The following is a 19,152-nucleotide window of genomic DNA, read 5'->3' as shown; positions in this document are numbered from 1 at the left end:
GGACAAGCTAATATCTCCAGAAGAACACTCAGGAATATTTTCAGGATTTAACAAGAACAGAAACTATTTATCATAAATAAAGTATACTAAACAAGGATTAAATCAAATAAATAGCTACACAAGAGAACTGATCATGATATTTTTATAGCAAAGCTAGTGTAACATGAGTAAACTACCACAAAAATTTCAGAGCAAGACCAGCTTTCAAGCATTAGATAAGAAAAAGACTAAACATCTAGTATTTATTTACCTAGTGACACAAAACCATTTATACGGCAAAAACTTGCAACTAAAGCCTAACATATTATGGTTCTACTGCATAGAGCTCTTCAAGAGGATTCCAAAACATCAAGATTTTCTAATTTACGAATTTTCTACGAATTGATCTAGAATTTCAAAGTTCACTGAAAATATTACAAAGCAGCCCCTACTGGCACTATTCATCTGAGTCTAGGCCTATGCAAATAACCCCCTGGGTTTTCTTTCCTTTCAACCCGAGGTCCCTGGGCCGGGTCAGAGAGGGGAGGCGGCGGTTGACCGGCCGTTTCCCGGCGAGGGGCTCACCGGCGGCGAGAGGGGAGGGGTGCGTGAGCTTCACGGGTGCAAGGCGCACCTCTGGGTGGCCTAGGGTTGCGCGGAGGGGCTCGGAATCGGCGGCTCGGCGGAGCAGGGCGGGTCGGCGGCGGAGGCAAGCGACGGCGAGGGTGCTCCGGTAAGGTTCAGGCGAGGGGAAGTGGCCTGGGAGCTGCGCGAGGTCGAGGCGGTGCTAAAGGTGGGGGCTGTAGGGGTGGAGCGGGTCTGGGGTGGCGGCTCCGCGGCGGGGTGAAGCTCGCCGGCGTTCGGGGTGAGCGGCGGCGGCGTTCTGGGGCGTGGGGTTAGGGAACTGGCGAAAAGAGGAGGGGAATAGAGCGCGGGGCTTCTTGTAGTGCTCAGGCGCGCGAAAGATCAAGAGCTGGGCCTCGGGTTTGGGCTCTCCACGGCGGCGTCGCGGTGGCGGCCGCCGGGGAGGTTCTGGGCGCGGCGGGGCGGCGTGGCGAGGGGTGGAGGCGCCAGCGCGAGGCAACAGGCGGGGGAGGAGCTCGTCCGCGACGCGTGGGCGCCAGCGCACGGCGAATTGATGGCCGGAAAGGCCGGGAAATCGTCGGCGGGCGGCGCTGTCGGTGGCCGGCGGCGAGAAGCAGAGCAGAGAGGGGGAGATGGTCATAAGGGCGATTTTGCAATTTCCAAAAGTTCCAGGGACCTTTCTGTAAAAAAGCAATAACTTTTAAATCAAAGCTCAAATGGAAAAGTGCCCAACATGAAAGTTGTTCAAAATTTCAAGATCTACAACTTTGATGTTGTGCAAAAATTTATTTGGCCAAAGCTTCAAGAGCTAAAATTAAAACTGTTGAAGGGATTTTGAATTCCAGGAAATTTGTCTTTTTCAAAGCAATTTCATTTCAAATGTAGACCTTCAAGCAAAAAATTGATGCCATGCAATAAATGCACTGGAATTTTGCACAAACACCCTCCACAAAAGCTATATTCAGAAATAACTATATAAAGGACCTTGCATAAAATCATAATTACACATATACCCTTTCATAATTACAAAAAGGTCCTTTTTAAGTAATTCTAGCACATGATGCATAGCAAACCTACCCAATTACTGTGCAGACACTTAATTAATTACTGTGTAAACACCCGGGGTGTTACAATGAGCATGAATTAAACATGAATAGCTTAGACAGTAAGCTAATTAGATTACGAACACATGATTTAGCATGAACAAGTTCTGAAACTTAGCATCTTAGGATGAAATTGAAGACTTAGGGGGTCCAATCTTAGAGCTAGGTGGCTCTGGTGCCATTGTTAGACCTCTAGGATCATCTAGCCCAAGAAAGAATCACAAAATTAAGATGGGATGTTGAACATACCTTGATTACTTGAGCCTCTCATCTTTTTTCGTTGCCGTTCATGCATCTAGTGCTAGAATTAAGTAGAGAAGGCAGTCCTCCTGTGATTTCTGTGATCAGCTGAGATTGGGCAGCTAGGTTTTTAGGGGAGAGGCTAAAAACTAAGAGCCTTATGTCCATAAAGACTCTCTCCTATTTATATTCACAGCATCACAGGTGGGACAGCACCTTTCAAGAGCCTTCTAGTGCCCTCCAATCAAGAGCTCAAGTCCAATTTGGACTTTTCATTAGCAACTATTAATTAGCTATGTTATTTTCTAAAAGCTGACATCATCGCTGACATGATCAACCCAACAGAATCAAGTGGAATAAAAAGGAGGGTTTGTTTTCATATGTAGAGTCCGGCCCAAACAGAATCAAAGAGAAATCTTCAGATTTGAAGACTACCGAAGTGATTGGATCCAAATATTAATATCCAAAATGCTAAACTTTAGCAATACTTTATCATACAGAAGTGCTAATGAAGTAAACTAAACTTTGATCAAAACTTTAGCAGAAATATAAGTACTAATCGGTGCTAAAGTTTAGCATTTAACTTTAGTGTATGCAAAAGTGCTTGAATCTCTGAAGTTTATCCAAAAGTGCTTAAATCTCTAACATTCATAGGGTGTGCGTAAATACTTCAGTCTGATTCAGTATGCTATTTCAAAAGAAATATGATCACGAGACGCAATCAATTTGATTCTGCTTCAAGAAAAAGAGAGAGACGCTTCATCAGATCGATACGGCCCTACGGGTGGCCACTTCGACTCGACGAGGTTATCAGAAATCCGTGGAGACACAGGGCAAGCACTCAAGCTAGCTGGCACGCACGGCTACAGCCACGGACGAGTTGACGTGGCAACACCTCAAGACACCTGGCGAATCAAACTCCCAAGTCCCAACTGCGCGCGCACATACGTACGCACGCGTCGTTGTTAAGCTAAGCCTCGTCGGCAGCGTCCTTGACCGGCGCCGGTGGTGGCGGCTGCAGCGGGTTGCCGTCGGAGTCGTAGGCGATGTGGCCGGAGGACTCGAGCGGGCGGCACTTGCCGCCCATGATGATGGTCTTCTTCCACAGGGCATCTTCCTCCTCCGCGGCCACCTCGTCGTCGTCGTCGCTGCTCCACCCTGCCGACGCCGGCGGCGAGCGCCGGTTCCACGAGACCATCTTGGCCACCGCGGCCGCCTTGACGCCGATGCCGCTGAGGCTGGTGAGCAGCTGCGGCTTGCTCCTCCTGCCGGCGCCGGCGCCGGCGCCGGCGCCGCTGTCCTGCTGCTCCTGCGGGGCCGGCGCCAGGGACGACCGCCGCTGCTTCCGCGGCCTGGCGTTCCTGCCGCTCGTGCAGAGGGACACGACGACCGCGGCCGCCGCGGCAACGACGACGGCGACGAGGAGGACGACGGAGGCCGCCGGCGCTCCGGCGCGGACGAACGCGGCTGCGCCATCGGCCTTGGGCTGGAGCAGAGTCCTCGCCATGTCGCCCGGCCGGCCGAGCAGCGAGCACGAAGCCACGCACACACACCAGCTCTGTTCTTGTGCACGACTGAACTGTGCGCTTTTGGCCTGTGCGAGCGTGCAGTATTTGTTGGCGGCTTAGTAGAGATGAGGGCGGGAGCATGGCAACAACAGTGCGCTATCAGGTCATCAGTGCTGTGGCGCGCTGCGTCGCCGTGCGAGACACTTCACGGGCGACCGGCCGCGGCGGCGACGACGATAGGTCAGGTCGTCGCCGGAGACCAGGGCCAGCCAATGGCAGCCGCGGCCGGGTCAAGTCGGTCTTCGCCGCACGCGCACGGCGCCACCGCGCACCCCAGTCCCACCGCCTGGTGCGGGCGTGCGGCCCATCAGTCACATCGCGGCAAGAGACTAGTACTGGCCACTTGTTATTGACCCGACGAGATGCGTTCGGCAGGGCAGAGTATGTTCTTTCTGTAGATGTACAGTACAGTAAGGGCAAGGTGGGAAAGCATGTAGCTGCTACTGAAGCCAAAGCCAGTAGAGGGATGTATACATCACAGTAGGGAGGGTCGTTTAAACACATAAACCATGTTGCTTGACGAAGCATCGATGATTCTTCATGCTTGTCTTCTCTCATTTTTTTTTGTTTTGATTTTGAGTCATCATATAAGCATTGAACTTCTTCTACGTCAAGAAGCATAAGGCCTGGTTTGATTTTTTTTCAGTTTAAGTCATAAGCCCTGTCATATCGTATGTTTAAGCACCAATTGAGAGTACTAAACATAGACTTATTACAAAACTATTTTTACAAGTCGTGACTTAATCACGAGACAAATCTATTAATCCTAATAAATTCATAATTTGACCACTAATTACTACAGTAACCGTACGCTAATTATGCATTAATTATACTTAATAGATTCATCTAGAGCTCTAGTTGCAACTTATGTAATTAATTTTATATTACATCTGAACGTTCGATGTGACAGTTATTTTAAAAACCAAATGAGTATTAAGTGTGTTATGTAGTAGCCTCTATTGGATATGGTGGGTGGGACAAGACAGACTATAGTGGTGTGAGTTGCATAAAACTTAAAATGACCATGAAAAAAAAAGATAAAAAAGAAAAGAAGATTAAGAAAGGTGCTTATACTACATTATATCAGATTGGGCTAGGGTGCGTATTCGTAAGAGTCTCGCGCGGCCCTCTTCGTATTCGATTTGGGCCAAACAGATTTTTGGCTATATGGACTAATGGGCTCTATCAGGCAGGCTATTGAATGCAAATTTTAAACGGGCTCGTACCAAAAATGTTCTCTGTATCGTCGCCGCGGACCACTTCAGGCTATTTACTACCCCTTAAAAAAACTTCAGGCTATTTACTGACAGAGACGTTAGTTTTCTACTATGGAGCGTCCCTTCCTTCCTGATTTGTGGGTAAAATCCTGCGCCTGTCCTCTTTATTTTCAGAGCGATTTTTGCAGCAAAATCTTTTCTTTGACGTGACGTCACAACCTACACCCACCGCACTAGCAACAGACATCTACGAAAGCGGGAGCTTTCCAGAAACGCATATCCTCAACCTCGAGCGGGTAAAGTCTGGTTCAGAAATGTGCACGGGATTCTACCAGCAAAAGGAAGACTATAAGCCGCACTGCACCAAAAGATATGGATGGTGATTCAGTCGAAGAAACCGCTGCGGCAGACAACGGGTGAAAGACGCTCGAGGGTTCAAACTCTTTTCACCGATCACGACATGATCCGTGATTTGTGGTTTGTATTTCTAGGGCTTATGCCCCAATCACGTAACGGCACCTTCTTTTTCTGACCTCGCTGGTCATTGGAAAATTATTCAGGTGGGAACTCTCATTCTCTCGGTGACCTTTTTGTAAAGGAAAAAACTGAAGAATTGGCCGCTAGAGTTTCTCTTTCATTCATTTTCTTGCTTGGCATGGCTACACCTGCATGTGTTCATGTTCATGCAGTGGCACTCCATTCATGCTAAGAAAGAAAAGAATATCATTGAAAAGCACTGCATAAATGGCCAAAAAGAAAAATCACTAATTCATAAAAAGGTACCAGTCCCTCTCATGGAGCTCGGCTGGGGAGCTGGGCATGACATCCTGGTCCACGCAGCTGAAGGAGATGGACCATGCGCTGGTCGTCTAGTTTCTGGGCGTCTGATTTGTACCTGGGTGTTCAAGCTTTGTCTCAGACTTTTAGCTACTCTGTTCCTGTTTCTTTTCGTAGCTTGGGGTTACCCTTTGTTGGGTGATGGGTCTGTGCCATCATCGCAATACTGATGTACGTTGAATGTTTTCTCTGTCTTTAATCTGACGGGGGCTTGGCCCTAGCACTCTAAAAAATAAAAAGGTACCCGCATATGCATTGTACTACCATTTTGTGGAAGAAAAGCAGCATGCATGGCCGAAAAAGAAAACGAAAAGAAAAAAATCGCTTGCCTGCAGGCAAAGATAAGGGACACCTGTTGGGATGATGATCTGTGATCTTAAACAGTAAGCTCATTGAATGATCTACAGTAAAACGATAAGATAACAATTAATGAAAAGATTGAGGAGCAATTCAAAGGCTCCTCTAAAGCTTATGCCACCACCCTCATCAAAAGGTTGGTGGGTGAAAAATATGATGCTACTGGCAGTCTAAAGGAGCACATTATGAAGAAATGTCACATGGCTTCCAAGCTTAAGTCAATGGAGATGGAAATCTCTGATGGTTTTCTTGTCCATTTCATTATGTCATCACTGCCCCAGGAGTTCTCTCCATTTGTGATCAACTACAACTCTATGAAAATAAAGTGGGGGATTGATGAGTTAATTGCCATGTGCGTGCAAGAAGAAGAAAGGCTGAAGGCAGAAAGGATTGATCATGCTAATCAATTCAAGCATTCTGAAAAGAAAAGATATAAGAAATTTAAGAAGGAATACTTGAAGCCTAAGCCTGGTCAATTTAAAGAAAATGGGCAATCTTCTAAGCAAGGCCAGCAGAACAAGCCAGCAGGTGGCTCCAATGCAGAGGAAAAAGGAAAAGATCCCGAAGGATGCCACTTTTGTGGAAAAAGTGGACACCGTCAGAGGGACTGCATTGGTTTTATGAGATGGCTCAATAAGAAAGGTACTGATGTTATAACTTTTGTTGATGAATCCCTTTATATTGATTATGCCACCGATTCTTGGTGGATTGACTCAGGTGCAACAATTCACGTTGCAAACTCTTTACAGGGATTCGCTACGAGGAGGACCCTAAGAAGAGGGGAAAGAAGAATTAGAGTTGCTAATGGAGTTGAAGCAGAAGTCAAGGCCATTGGAGACTTCACTCTTACTCTTCATACTGGCTTTAGACTTCAGCTAAATGATGTTCTTTATGTACCCTCTATGAAAAGAAACTTAGTTTCTGTTTCATGCTTAGATGATAGTGGTTATCGTTGTACTTTTGGAGACCATAGATGTATAATTATGTGTGGTAATAAAAATGTTGGTCTCGCCGTTAGACGGGAACAACTTTATAAAATATCATTATGTGCCACCACTTATCATGTTGATTCCTCCTCAAATGCAAATGTTAGTACCAAACGAAAATATAATGATAATGAGACTTCTTCGAAATTATGGCACTACCGTTTAGGCCATATTTCGAGGGGGAGAATTGAGCGTCTCATTAAAGAAGATATCCTCCATCCTTTGGATTTCTCGGATGCAAATGTTGAACATTGCATTGATTGCATCAAAGGAAAATATGCAAAGAAAATCAAGAAAGGTGTAAACCAAAGCACGGGAGTTTTGGAAATAATCCACACAGATATTTGTGGTCCTTTTAATGTAAAATCAGTGGATGGTTTTGATTCATTCATTACATTCACCGATGACTACTCCCGTTATGGATATATTTATCCAATCAAAGAAAGATCCGAGGCATTAGATAAGTTCAAAATTTTCAAAGCAGAAGTTGAGAATCAACATGATCGGAAGATCAAAATTGTAAGGTCTGATCGTGGTGGAGAATACTACGGAAGGCATACACCTTATGGCCAAACTCCTGGACCTTTTGCAAGGTTTTTGGAAGAAAATGGCATAAAAGCCCAGTACTCTGCACCGGGCGAACCACAGCAAAATGGAGTAGCTGAAAGGCGTAATCGCACTCTAATGGATATGGTACGAAGTATGATGAGTCACTCCATTTTGCCTGTGAATTTATGGATGGAAGCTCTAAAGACAGCTGCACACATTCTTAATAGAGTTCCCAGCAAATCAGTTCCTAAGACACCTTTTGAACTATGGACTGGGAGGAAACCAACTCTAAATTATTTACATGTGTGGGGCTGCCCTGCTGAAGCTCGAGTTTTCAATCCAAATATGGGAAAATTAGACCCCAAGACTGATAGTGATCGGGTGCTCTAGCCTAAGAGGGTGAGGGGGTGAATTAGGCACTAATAAAAACTTAGACCTATGGCTCCAACTAGTTTGCACAAAGCTTAAACTAAAACAAGCTATCTAGATGTGCAACTAGGTTGTTCTAGTGTAAAACCCCTATCCCAAAAGAGTTTAGCAACATATAGCCTTTCCTATCAAGAAACTATTCTATGAAAGTAAAGGCATACAAATTACTAGAATGAAATGCGGAAGCTTAAAGAGTGGGATAGGAGATAGCAAACTCTTGACGCGGGTGTTTATCCCGTGGTTCGGTTAGCCACAAAGGCACACCTACATCCACGTTGTTGTAGCACTCACTAAGAGTATTGCTACTCGGCCACCAAGTCTCTTCCGTGAACACAATCACGGTCACCTTGGCCCCGGGTTCCACTAAGGAGCTTCTCCACAAAGGATGGGGGTCTCCACGTCCCCCGCACAAAGGTGTCGTCGCCGCTCCACACCAAGTCGGAGGGTCGATGACGTTGCCGGCGAGCTCCACGCTCCAAGGTGCCGGCGCACCAAGCTCTTGTTTTGGTTCACTAATGAACCACAGCACAAAGGCTCTAAGCCTTGCAAACTCACTCACTAAGAGCTAATCCTTTACACAACACTCTCAAAGTGTGCTAAGGGCTAAGGATATGATCTTGATGCTTTTGTATGGCTTGGAGATGTTCTTGGGTGTGTGTGGGATGTCCAGCAACTCCAGCAATCTTCAAATGGCCGGGGTGAGGCGTATATATAGGCCACCAAGTCTTGTAGCCGTTGCTCCAACGGTTAGCTGAAAATCTGTGTACCACCGGAAGAACCGATGCCTCTTGGCAGGGTAGCGTCGGTTCATCCGGTCACTCATAACACGAAGTAGCCGTTGGACTCCTGACGACTGACGTAGAGACCACCGGTTGAACCGATGCTTTGCACCGATGCCTCACCGGTTCAACCGGTGCTGAAGGAATCTTCTCCTGGACGCTGACGTCATTACACCGGTGGTATGCACCGATGCCCCCATCGGTTGAACCGGTGCTGAAGACACTTCTCCTGGGCACTGACATCGCCTCTGGTACAAAGGACGGCCAATGCACCGATGCCCCATTTTGACCCGTCGGTTCAACCGGTGCCTGTAGGCTGACTTGGCTTCGATTTCCTCCTGCACCAAACATCGTAGCGTCGGTTCTTCCGACAAGCGTCGGATGCACCGGTGCCCCTGGCGTCGGTTCTTCCGGTGCTCCTGATCCGAAGAGCTGCCCTTCGGGCCTTGCTACGCCTATTTTCTTTTTCTCTTTGTCATCACTTGAACCTAAAAGTCTGAGAATGATCATCTTAACAATCATATTAGTCCAAGTGTTGTGTTGTCATTCGATCACCAAAATCACTCGAAATGGCATAAATGGTGCCATGTTCGTTACAAAGACAATCAGTTGTCATTTTATCGGTTATCCTGATAAGTCAAATGCATATCGATTTTATTGTCCGAATCAATTTACTAAGTTTGTTGAAACAAGACACGCTGTGTTCTTGGAAGATGAAGTGATCAGGGGGAGTATGACTCCCAGGGAAATTAATTTAGAAGAAAAACGGGAATATGTTCCAATGCCCATAACTCAAGATCCTATTTTCCCTGTGCATGCTGATGTTGCACCTCAAGTCCAAAGGACTGTTGATACAACACCTGTTGAAACTCCTGCAACCACTTCATGTATTGCTCCTAATGATGAGCCTAATGAGGATATTCAACAGCCTCCGGTTGTGATGAATGAGCAAAATAATTAGCAACCACTCAGAAGGTCACAACGAGAAAGTAGATCAGCTATTCCTAGTGATTATGTCACTTATATGAGTGAAGATACGAATGAGTTGATATTGGACGATGATCCCACATCATTTAAAGAGGCCATGAATAATGAGCATTCATCTGAATGGCTTGATGCTATGAAAGATGAAATGGAATCTATGAATGCTAATGAAGTATGGGACTTAGTAGAAATTCCTAAAGGAGCCAAGACAGTAGGCTGCAAATGGGTCTACAAGATTAAACGTGACTCCAAGGGCAATATCGAAAGGTTCAAAGCAAGACTCGTGGCAAAAGGTTTTACACAGAGGGAAGGCATTGATTACAATGAAACCTTCTCCCCTGTTTCTTCTAAAGATTCATTCAGAATCATCATGGCACTTGTGGCTCATTATGATTTGGAGTTGCATCAAATGGATGTTAAGACGGCATTCCTGAATGGTGATTTGTATGAAAATGTATACATGGCACAACCTGAGGGTTTTGTTGTGGAAGGAAAGGAACATTTGGGATGTAAATTGAAGAAATCCATTTATGGGCTGAAACAAGCGTCAAGACAATGGTACCTTAAGTTTGACCAAATTATCAGAGAGTTTGGTTTTGAAGAGAATAAAAGGGATAACTGCATTTATGCTAAGTTCAGGGGGAGTAAATTCATCTTTTTGATATTATATGTGGATGATATACTCCTGGCCAGCAGTGATAAGAACTTACTGCTGGAAACAAAGAGGTTCCTTACCTCCAAATTTGAGATGAAAGATCTCGGTGAAGCTACTTATGTTCTGGGCATAGAAATTCACCGAAATAGATCCAAAGGGATCTTGGGGCTATCTCAGAAGACATATATTGAAAAGGTGCTGAAAAAGTATAATATGCATAAGTGTTCAGCCTCGCCTGCTCCTATTGTTAAGGGCGATAAATTTGGAAAATTCCAATGTCCAAAGAATGAGTATGAAGCTGCGCAGATGAAGTCAATTCCTTATGCCTCAGCTGTCGGAAGCATAATGTATGCACAAGTGTGCACTCGCCCTGATTTGGCATTCGTGACCGGGATGCTTGGCAGATTTCAGTCAAATCCAGGACCAGAACACTAGAAATTAGCCAAAAAGACCTTTCGCTATTTGCAAGGCACTAAAGATCTCATGCTCACATATAAGAAGTCTGATAACCTTGAACTCATAGGTCATTCAGACGCTGATTTTGCGGGATGTGTTGACACTAAGAAATCCACGTCAGGTTATATCTTCACACTCACAGGAGGAGCTATATTGTGGAAAAGCTCCAAACAAAGTGTTACTGCATCGTCGACAATGCAGGCTGAATATGTGGCATGTTATGAGGCTACCGGGCAGGCAGTATGGCTAAAGAATTTTATCCCGGGACTTAGAGTGGTCGACAGCATTTCAAAGCCACTCACGTTATACTGCGATAATCAACCTGCAGTAATCTATTCGAGTAACAACAAGTCAATGAGTGGTGCCAAGCACATTGACATTAAGTACCATGTTGTGAAAGAAAGGATCCAGGATCAGACAATAAATATTAAGTATATAAACACTAAGTATATGTTGGCGGATCCACTCACAAAGGGCCTACCACCCAGTGTATTCAAAGATCACGTTACCGGTATGGGTCTGGTAGATAAGCCCTTGATCCTGGATTAGTTGGGACCAATATGACATCGTCTCCCCATAATCCTAATGTGGACTTCCTCAGAGATTGTTCAGGAACCATAGTCACTTAGTTCAGTAGTACTTAATTGACTATTGTAACTTAGTGTCTTGGTGTACTGTCTGTCAAAGAGTGAGTCTGTAAGATTGTATAAGTCTGATGTAATAAGTTTATGGAGCTCCTAAGTTAAAGAAGTTTGTTTCGAAATTAAGTGGTATGGGTTCAGTGGTGTTTGTTATTAACCATTGTAATCCTTTTGTCTTGATGTACTATTTTGTTAAGAAATAAACTTATAAGTTTAAGCCCTTACGATCAAGGGGGAGAATGTTGGGATGATGATCTGTGAGCTTAAACAGTAAGCTCATTGAATGATCTACAGTAAAACGATAAGATAACAATTAATGAAAAGATAAGAGAACGGGATGTTTCCATCCCGTGCCGTCCTGATCAGGGACGGCAACCGACCCAAAGCGATGACGGTTCCCCCCGGTGTGCAACGGGTATAAATAACGGGGTAAGAACCCCGTGCAAAGGTACTGATCACCTTCCCGTCGCCAACACCGGGGAACAAAACCAACGCACACATACACACTAAACACACACACAGAGGCAAGAACAAGAAGATGAGTGGCTCTAAAGATCAAGGTACGTCATCTATGTGGTTCCTTTTGAGCTTAAGATCCTAGAACTTCTAACAACACCCACACATCATACATGCCCCTGTCTATCCTGGATTGGAAGGATATGGTAGGGTAAGGTAGCGATCACCAAATATGCTTGCTTGCTGCCACTTTCCAGTGGAAGAGGGAAAGACTGGAAGAGGTTGTTGCCCACTTGGCTTTCCCAAGCCCCAACCCAGTCCTGATGCCATTATTCAACCAAGTACCCTCTTGGATTTGGAGTTGCTTGTCTCTCCCAGCCAGCCTTAAGTGCCCACAGGCCAGTCTGCATTGCGAAGCATGCACACCACACCATCCAAAAGTTCAGTGCTGCTGCTGGTGGCCAGTCCCCATCCTAGGCCTGCTTTCCCTTGTACCCTCTTGCAGATGCTCCAAAGCCCCCTGAATTTTGCCTTGCATATCAGTGTACCTGACATCACAACCAACCATTTTCTCCCTGCCGTTAACTGCAGGCTCATGCTCAGTTGCAGTAACCTGATTTCTTGATCCGTCGCTTTTGAGAGCCTTTGCTTCAGTATCCTGGACGCATTCCTTTAGAAAAAAAAAGTATCCTGGATGCATGATTGGAATTTTTAGAAAGAGAGACTCCACTTTGAGGCGACTGGAGCTGCAGATGAGGAGTCAAGCAAAAGGCAGCGCCTCTCTAATTGCCATGTCACCGACTGGCGTCTTCTTTACATGATTCAACTTCAGAGCTGTTGAACAATGTTGACTAATCACTCCCGTGCTTGTGAAGTGATCTAGAAAAGGAGGTCCCATGAAACACATCAGCTTTATACTTCTATTAATTGAAGGTGGGAAGATGATAGCTGCTTTTGTTTGCAGATCATTAAGTGAAGCTATACTGCTCCTTCTGAAAAAAAAAGACAAGCCAGATTGACGTTTGGTAGACTATCTCATTGAGATCTGATCACGCCTCAAAAGAAATTGTGGTTTGATCAGTTTGGGTTTAAAACCTCAATCGCCCATTTGCACGCTAATGTCAAATCAAATTTTCTTTGCCTGCAATGTAAATTGTAGCCCAGTTTAGTACTGCAGTCCAAGGATGTCAGTTGTGATCGTCGCTGTCAGTTACCATCGTCCAAGGTCTCTGACCTCTCACCTGTAGGAAGAATGGCACCGTTGCAGCGAGACGCGGCACCGACACTCAGTTACATCACAACCTCCAGAAATAATCAGAGATGAAACTGGACAATCACCATCAACAGATCATTTTTTATTTTTTGAAAAGTTTCATCGGATCAGATTTACTATCGTAATTACGCGCATACTCTGACAGAGAAATCATGATCAGCAGCTCTATACTGTAGCAGGTTAGCAGCCCGGCATAGGAGGTTTCAGTGCCGCATCAGCGCCACTGATGGCCCTCCGATCGGCATCGGACGGCCAACATCACCTCGAGGGCAGCAACCACATCTGAAAACTATATTCTTGGCCAATTGGCACGCCGGATTAAAGACGTCTCTTCAGCTAGACTACACACTCGTACACCCTCTTCGTCGCCGGCCAAAAAGCTCCGACGACGAGCGAGGCGAGGATGCCGCCGTCCCTGCGGCCAGCGGTCCTGCTGGTCGCGGCCGTGTGGCTCGGGTCGGCCGCCTGCGCCGCGGACGACGGCGACATCACGACGCTCTTGCCGCCGGGGACCGCGTCGCCGTTCCCCTTCTGCCCGGTGCGGCCGGCCGGGGCCGCCCCCACGGGGCCGTTCCCCTGGATGACGCCGCCGCCGCCGCCGTCGGCGGCGATGTTCCCCCAGGATCCGGGGTTCCTCCAGTCGGCGGCGCGCCCTGCCGGCAGCAGCGCGGTGGCATGGCTGCCGCTGCTCGCCGCGTTCTCTGCTTTCTTGGTGTTTTTGCGGTGACTCGCCCACGGCCGCTGCCCTGGGTGTACACCAGTACTCCAGTAGCTGTTCAGTTCAGATTCATGCGACGCAGCCTGAATTTCTGAATACGATTCTAGGCCTTCGTTTCATGTATACATGTAGCTCTGTACAATCTAGCAGGGAGGCTTTTTTCTGTTGTTTTTCCTTTTTTCCCCTGCAGTAATTCTGTAGCTTCATTCATGTAATTCTGTTTCAGCAGATACAGCTGGAATCAAATAAAATCCCTTCTTGTTATAGGTTCTGAACTTTTAGTAGCATTGCCGCGCACTGTTGCTTGATATCATCTTGTATCGAAGCTGTTGTTTCCCAATGAGGGAAGCTGGAAGCATGAAAGAATCGATGGGGGTAATTGGTAAACGTTGGACTTGCTAAGCCAATTCGGTTGACCTTTCGACTGTAAACCATCTCCGCAAAGACTATTTCTCTTCCCACTTCCGGCTGCAAGCTGCATAAACTGAAATTAGGATGAACACCACTCGAATTAAAATGCAAGCACTTCCACTTCATTTATCTAAAACAAAGAGAAAAAAGTATCTATGTTTTTGTGTTATGAAACGTGAGATTGTTGCGTACAAGATTTGCGAGGAGGTAAAGGAAGATTTGCGAGGGGGGAAAAAGTATGTGCTATTCTAACCTATATTACATAGGGCATGTTTGGATCCAAGAGCTAAAGCTATTTTGAGTCTAAAATAGCCTAAAATCTCCAAACATGAGGGCTAGTTTTGGCTATATGGAAATAGCCTACCTCAAAAAACTATCCCACCCAAAGAGTGATTATTTGAGCTATTTGAGTGGGTCCCACCGGAAAATTAATTTTTCTCCTCCCCCCTGGCCACATCCAATCGAGCCTGCCTGTGGCCGCATCTCGCACCTCGCGACGGCGGATCCCATCCGCTGGCGGATGTCCAACGCCCTCTCGATCCGCCGGCGGCGGCGGTGAGTTGCCCCATCGCCTCCCCCCACGCATGCGCCGACCCGTCGCCTGCCCCCACGCCGTCCATGCGTGCGCCGCCCCGCCTCCCCCCACGCGCGCCACCCCGTCGCCTCCCGATCCGGACTGCCGGCGCCGCTTCGTCCCCACGGACTGCGTCGCCGTCGCCGGCTCGGACTTCACTGCATCGCCGTCGCCGGCTCGGACCGCGGCAGCCCTTCATCCCCGACCGGATCTCCATGGACAGCTTCGACTTCTTCTCCACAACGTCGCAGACGTCGGCGACCGCCCTCGACCACGCTCCTGCTCCTCGTGCCGGCGTGGACTCGTTCGACCTCAACTCACAGGTGCCGCCGGCCGAGAATTTCCCCATCTGCATGCGTACGGCGCCTTCCTCCAGGGCCACGGGGAGGAAGGAGCTGAGCTCGACCATGGCTCTGTTTACCCTCCCCCTCGCGCACCGCGCACCTTGGGAGTGCCTCACCTCGCTCCTGGGCTCGGCCGTGGCTGGGCGGCTCCGCCTGCACCGCGTGCTCGCCAACTTCAATTCGGCGCATCGTCATCGGCGGGAGGCAGCAGCGGTGGAGCCGGCGACGGCATGCCGCCATGGCCTGCGCACGGTGGAGGCTCGTTGTTCGGTGCAGACAGCGGCGGACAGGGGCGTGCGAAGGTCAGTTCGGCTGGTCGGCATCGTACGCGCTCGTCCTCGTCGAACCGTGGCTGTGCGAGCTCGCGTTGTGGCCGGGGTGGCCGTGCAGCAAGGGGTGCTGGCCATCCTCAAGCTCCCGGCAACAACTACATCGGCGTCGATGAAGAAGAACGATACGAAGAGGAGGTCGAGGACTTAGGCAGCTTCGGCGGGCCTCTGGCGAATTGGAATGATCTGAATAATGGTTATTTGTTGCAATTGTGCTTAGAGCAGGTGCAAGCAGGCCATTACAATGGAAACCAAATGAGTGGTGATGGGTACAAAGCTATATCCTATGGTTTTTATGATCAATGCATAAGCTGAGTGCATGCACTCCTGTTGGTTTAATTTGCTTTCAGCATCTGCATGTATTTTTTTCAGAACAATGGTTAGCTGCCACTAAGGAAAAACTTGCTATAATATGTCCTTCTATAATTTATCATGTTCATGTTTTGTGTTCAGGTTTTCTGATAATCATGCTATTCTGTAAACTTGCTAAGCATTTTGTCTTAGTACTTTCATACATATTTGATTGACACTGCCTTATTTGAACCAAACTAATTTTATCTGTTCCTGTGCATTTGTACAGAACAAACCATATTTGAAGAAGTTGAGATGGGGTCCTCCAAGAAACTTGGATCTGCTAGAACAAATGTTCAGTTCTAGTACCATTGATGGAGGTGGTGCCTTTGTGACTGGAGATGATTATGGTGCTGCCCAAGAAGGTGCTGAGGATGCATGGCCCAAAGAAGCAGAAGAAGAGGACTTTCAGGAAACACCAAGAAGTACTAGTAGTAGCCAAAAGAGTAGTGGCAAGAGGTCTATTGAGAGTACTACCAGCACTGGTGAAAGTCCAGTCAAGAAGAGCAAAAGCCCAATGGTTCGTTATGTAAGGGACTTGTCCATTACCTTCAAGCAGGCCGTGCAAATCAACAGTCAGGAAATGAAGAAACGAGCTAGTGACAAGGAGGCTTTTTCAGTGAGGAGGTGTCAGCAATTGGCTTTTGAGTGCGGTGTTGAGCAAACAAGTGAGGCTGTCTTTGCAATGGCCAAGATGTTCCAAGACCCCTTCCAAAAGGAGTTCTTTTGTGGCAACTTGACACCTGAGGTTAGGCTTAGTTACTTCAAGAAATGGCGTAGGGAACAGGGTTTGGAGTAGTTAGGATGGTACAATGAACCTATTATGCGTGTCATGTGTTAGACAACTATATGTTTGTGCTGTCTGTGGTGTGTTGGACCTTTTATTTGTGTTCATGTGCTGAATTTTCTAATATTATGCTAGCTATCTTACTGTTCTGACAATTCATATGACTCTGTGTGATGTTAATATTATTCTCATCTTGTATGTGTGTGTTTCTCCATTGGTACAAGTTCTGACTTTTTCCTATTTGTGTTTAATCAGGATGAGTCCAATGAACAAATGCATGTCGAAGAAGCTGATGGAGGAAGCACATCATCAAGCGAGGATGAGGTTATCTCCATGTGCCGCAAGAATTTGAAGATGGCTACATATTTTGTTGTGCAACTGGTCCCTATCTTGGGTATGTACTCTGATAACCACTTTGTCAAACTACCACCTAGATCACTATTTGCCCCAGAAAGTGGTTTGCAATGGGTTCAGAGGACTTTAACTCGAGATAGTTCTTGCTACAAGATGTTTAGAGTTGAGAGACCATTATTTAATAGGCTGCATAATACTTTGGTGGAGTCATATGGTTTACAGTCAACAACAAAAATATCATCTGTAGAGGCTCTAGCTATGTTTTTATGGGTTCTTGGAGCACCACAGTCAGTTAGACAAGCAGAGGACCGTCTTATTAGATCTTTGGAGACAATAAGTCGGACATTTAATGCAGTTCTGACTTGTGTCCTTAGATTAGCACCTGACATAATTAAACCAAAGGATCCGGAATTTTCTGAGGTGCATCCTAACCTAGAAAATCCAGATTTTTTGCCACATTTCAACAACTGCATAGGAGCAATAGATGGGACTCATGTCAAGGTTGTGGTGCCAAAGAGCAAGAGGATTCAATACTTGAACAGGCACAACGAATGTGCTTGCAGTTTGTGATTTCTACATGAGATTTATCTTTGTGCTATCGGGATGGCCTGATTCAGCATATGACATGAGAGTGTTCAAAGATGCAATGACAACTCATGTTCACAAATTTCCACATCCACCACTAGGTAAACAAATGCAAATGTCTTACAACTCTTTCTGTCATTTCCATAATTGAACTATATGTCTCATTGTGTACCTGAATATGTAGGAAAGTATATATTATGTGGTTGATGCGGGGTACCCAAACCGCAAGGGCTACCTTTCACCATACAGATGTACGAGGTACCATGTGGAGCAATGGCAAAACGGTCCTATGTCTCAAGGTATGAAAGAAACCTTTAACCATGCTCATTCAAGAGTTAGGAATGTCATAGAGAGGTCTTTTGGAGTATTGAAGATGAAATGGAGGATTTTATTGAAGATGGCAAAATTTCCAGAAAAGAAGTAAACTAGAATAATTGTTGCTTGCATGACTCTTCATAATTTCATTCGGGAGAGCAGAGTTGCGGATAGGGAGTTTGCTAAATGTGATGCTGATGCAAATTACAACCCAATGCCAACACAACATGAATCGGAATGGCCGGAAGATGAACCTCTTGTTGAAGATAGCAACATGAATGAGTTTCGTGATGAGTTGGCATATAATTTGTTTCATGGCTTGTAATATTATTTACATTCATTTCATGAAGGACTTGTATGTTTGTGTGAGAACATTACTATTACTTGTATGTTCCGACTGAGACATGTGTATGGACAAATTTAATTTTTGTGATTAAATAATATGTATACACATGCTCGATTAATATATACACGTGTGAAGTATATATGCATGGAAATGTACAGGGAAGGCAAGGCGCAGCACAGCACAGCAGCATGGCGCACAGCAGCGCAGCACAGCACCGCAGGCGCACAGCACAACAACACGAAAGGCTGGGCTGGGCGGAGCACAGCAGCCACACGGAGTACATGAGCACAGGATCTGGCAGGAAGAGAAGTTAGTTGGATCCAAATAATTGGGAAGGAAAAATAGCTCAAAATAGTCTTTGGATCCAAACATATCAATAACTATTTTATTAAAGAGCTATTTGCTTGGGCTAAATAGCTCTAGCTCAAATAGCTCTAGTCCTTGGATCCAAACACGTCCATAACAAGTTGCTCCACTCCCATTCCCGTGAGTGAATAGCCAGTGTTCAATCATATATATGAGACAGACACTCAAAAAAATTCATGAGGAAAGCTACAATGCTTATTAATTACTATATCTATCTACTCCAACGAAAGTGGGTTAGTACAGTGCCTGGTATGACGTCGTATGGCTAGGCAGTGACCTATCCATTTCTTGTGTGTGTCTCTGCTCACCTCCCCAGTCAGTACAAAACAGTAATGGCCACTGACCCAGCAGCGGTTGATGACTAGCTAGTCTTCTCCCTGAGTTCGACAATGATGCAACGCCTACAAGTTATACTGAGAAGATAAAAACTACAAAATAAAACCGGTTCATCAGACGTAACTTCCCTCTGATGTCAAATGTAGTTACCTCGTCCCTCGGAAACTTTACCGTATTCGCCAAAACTCAAAAGATTATTTGAAATGGAGCATCTCTTGATGAAATACGTGCACTACATGTCC

General features: G+C 46.2%; 3 protein-coding genes across 3 annotated transcripts; 2 read left to right on the top strand and 1 right to left on the bottom strand.

Annotated features, from left to right (window-relative positions):
* Positions 1–2,478: 2,478 nt before the first annotated feature.
* LOC120706222 lies at positions 2,479–3,541 on the bottom strand. The gene has a single exon (XM_039990803.1). The coding sequence runs from the start codon at positions 3,412–3,414 to the stop codon at positions 2,878–2,880; it is 537 nt and encodes a 178-aa protein (XP_039846737.1). The 5' UTR covers positions 3,415–3,541; the 3' UTR covers positions 2,479–2,877.
* A 2,429-nt stretch (positions 3,542–5,970) lies between these two features.
* Positions 5,971–6,813, top strand: LOC120706221. The gene is made up of 2 exons (XM_039990802.1): positions 5,971–6,528; positions 6,636–6,813. Exons 1-2 carry the CDS (start codon positions 6,072–6,074, stop codon positions 6,680–6,682), a joined length of 504 nt encoding a protein of 167 aa, XP_039846736.1. The 5' UTR covers positions 5,971–6,071; the 3' UTR covers positions 6,683–6,813.
* Positions 6,814–13,310: 6,497 nt separating this feature from the next.
* On the top strand, positions 13,311–14,087 carry LOC120706220. Its single transcript, XM_039990801.1, has one exon. It carries the CDS (start codon positions 13,498–13,500, stop codon positions 13,819–13,821), a length of 324 nt encoding a protein of 107 aa, XP_039846735.1. The 5' UTR covers positions 13,311–13,497; the 3' UTR covers positions 13,822–14,087.
* The last annotated feature ends 5,065 nt before the right edge of the window (positions 14,088–19,152 follow it).

This window comes from Panicum virgatum, chromosome 5K (assembly GCF_016808335.1).
Source record: "Panicum virgatum strain AP13 chromosome 5K, P.virgatum_v5, whole genome shotgun sequence".
Taxonomy (NCBI): Eukaryota; Viridiplantae; Streptophyta; class Magnoliopsida; order Poales; family Poaceae; genus Panicum; species Panicum virgatum.
The sequence above is the reverse complement of the archived record's forward strand: the minus strand, read 5'-3'. Positions and strand labels throughout refer to the sequence as shown.

Bases quoted from the DNA above. Each gene is read 5' to 3' on its own strand.
- LOC120706222 (XM_039990803.1), bottom strand. From the start codon at position 3,414: ATGGCGAGGACTCTGCTCCAGCCCAAGGCCGATGGCGCAGCCGCGTTC.
- LOC120706221 (XM_039990802.1), top strand. From the start codon at position 6,072: ATGAAGAAATGTCACATGGCTTCCAAGCTTAAGTCAATGGAGATGGAA. The intron at 6,529-6,635 runs GTACTGATGTTA...AACTCTTTACAG, and splicing joins GAGATGGCTCAATAAGAAAG to GGATTCGCTACGAGGAGGAC.
- LOC120706220 (XM_039990801.1), top strand. From the start codon at position 13,498: ATGCCGCCGTCCCTGCGGCCAGCGGTCCTGCTGGTCGCGGCCGTGTGG.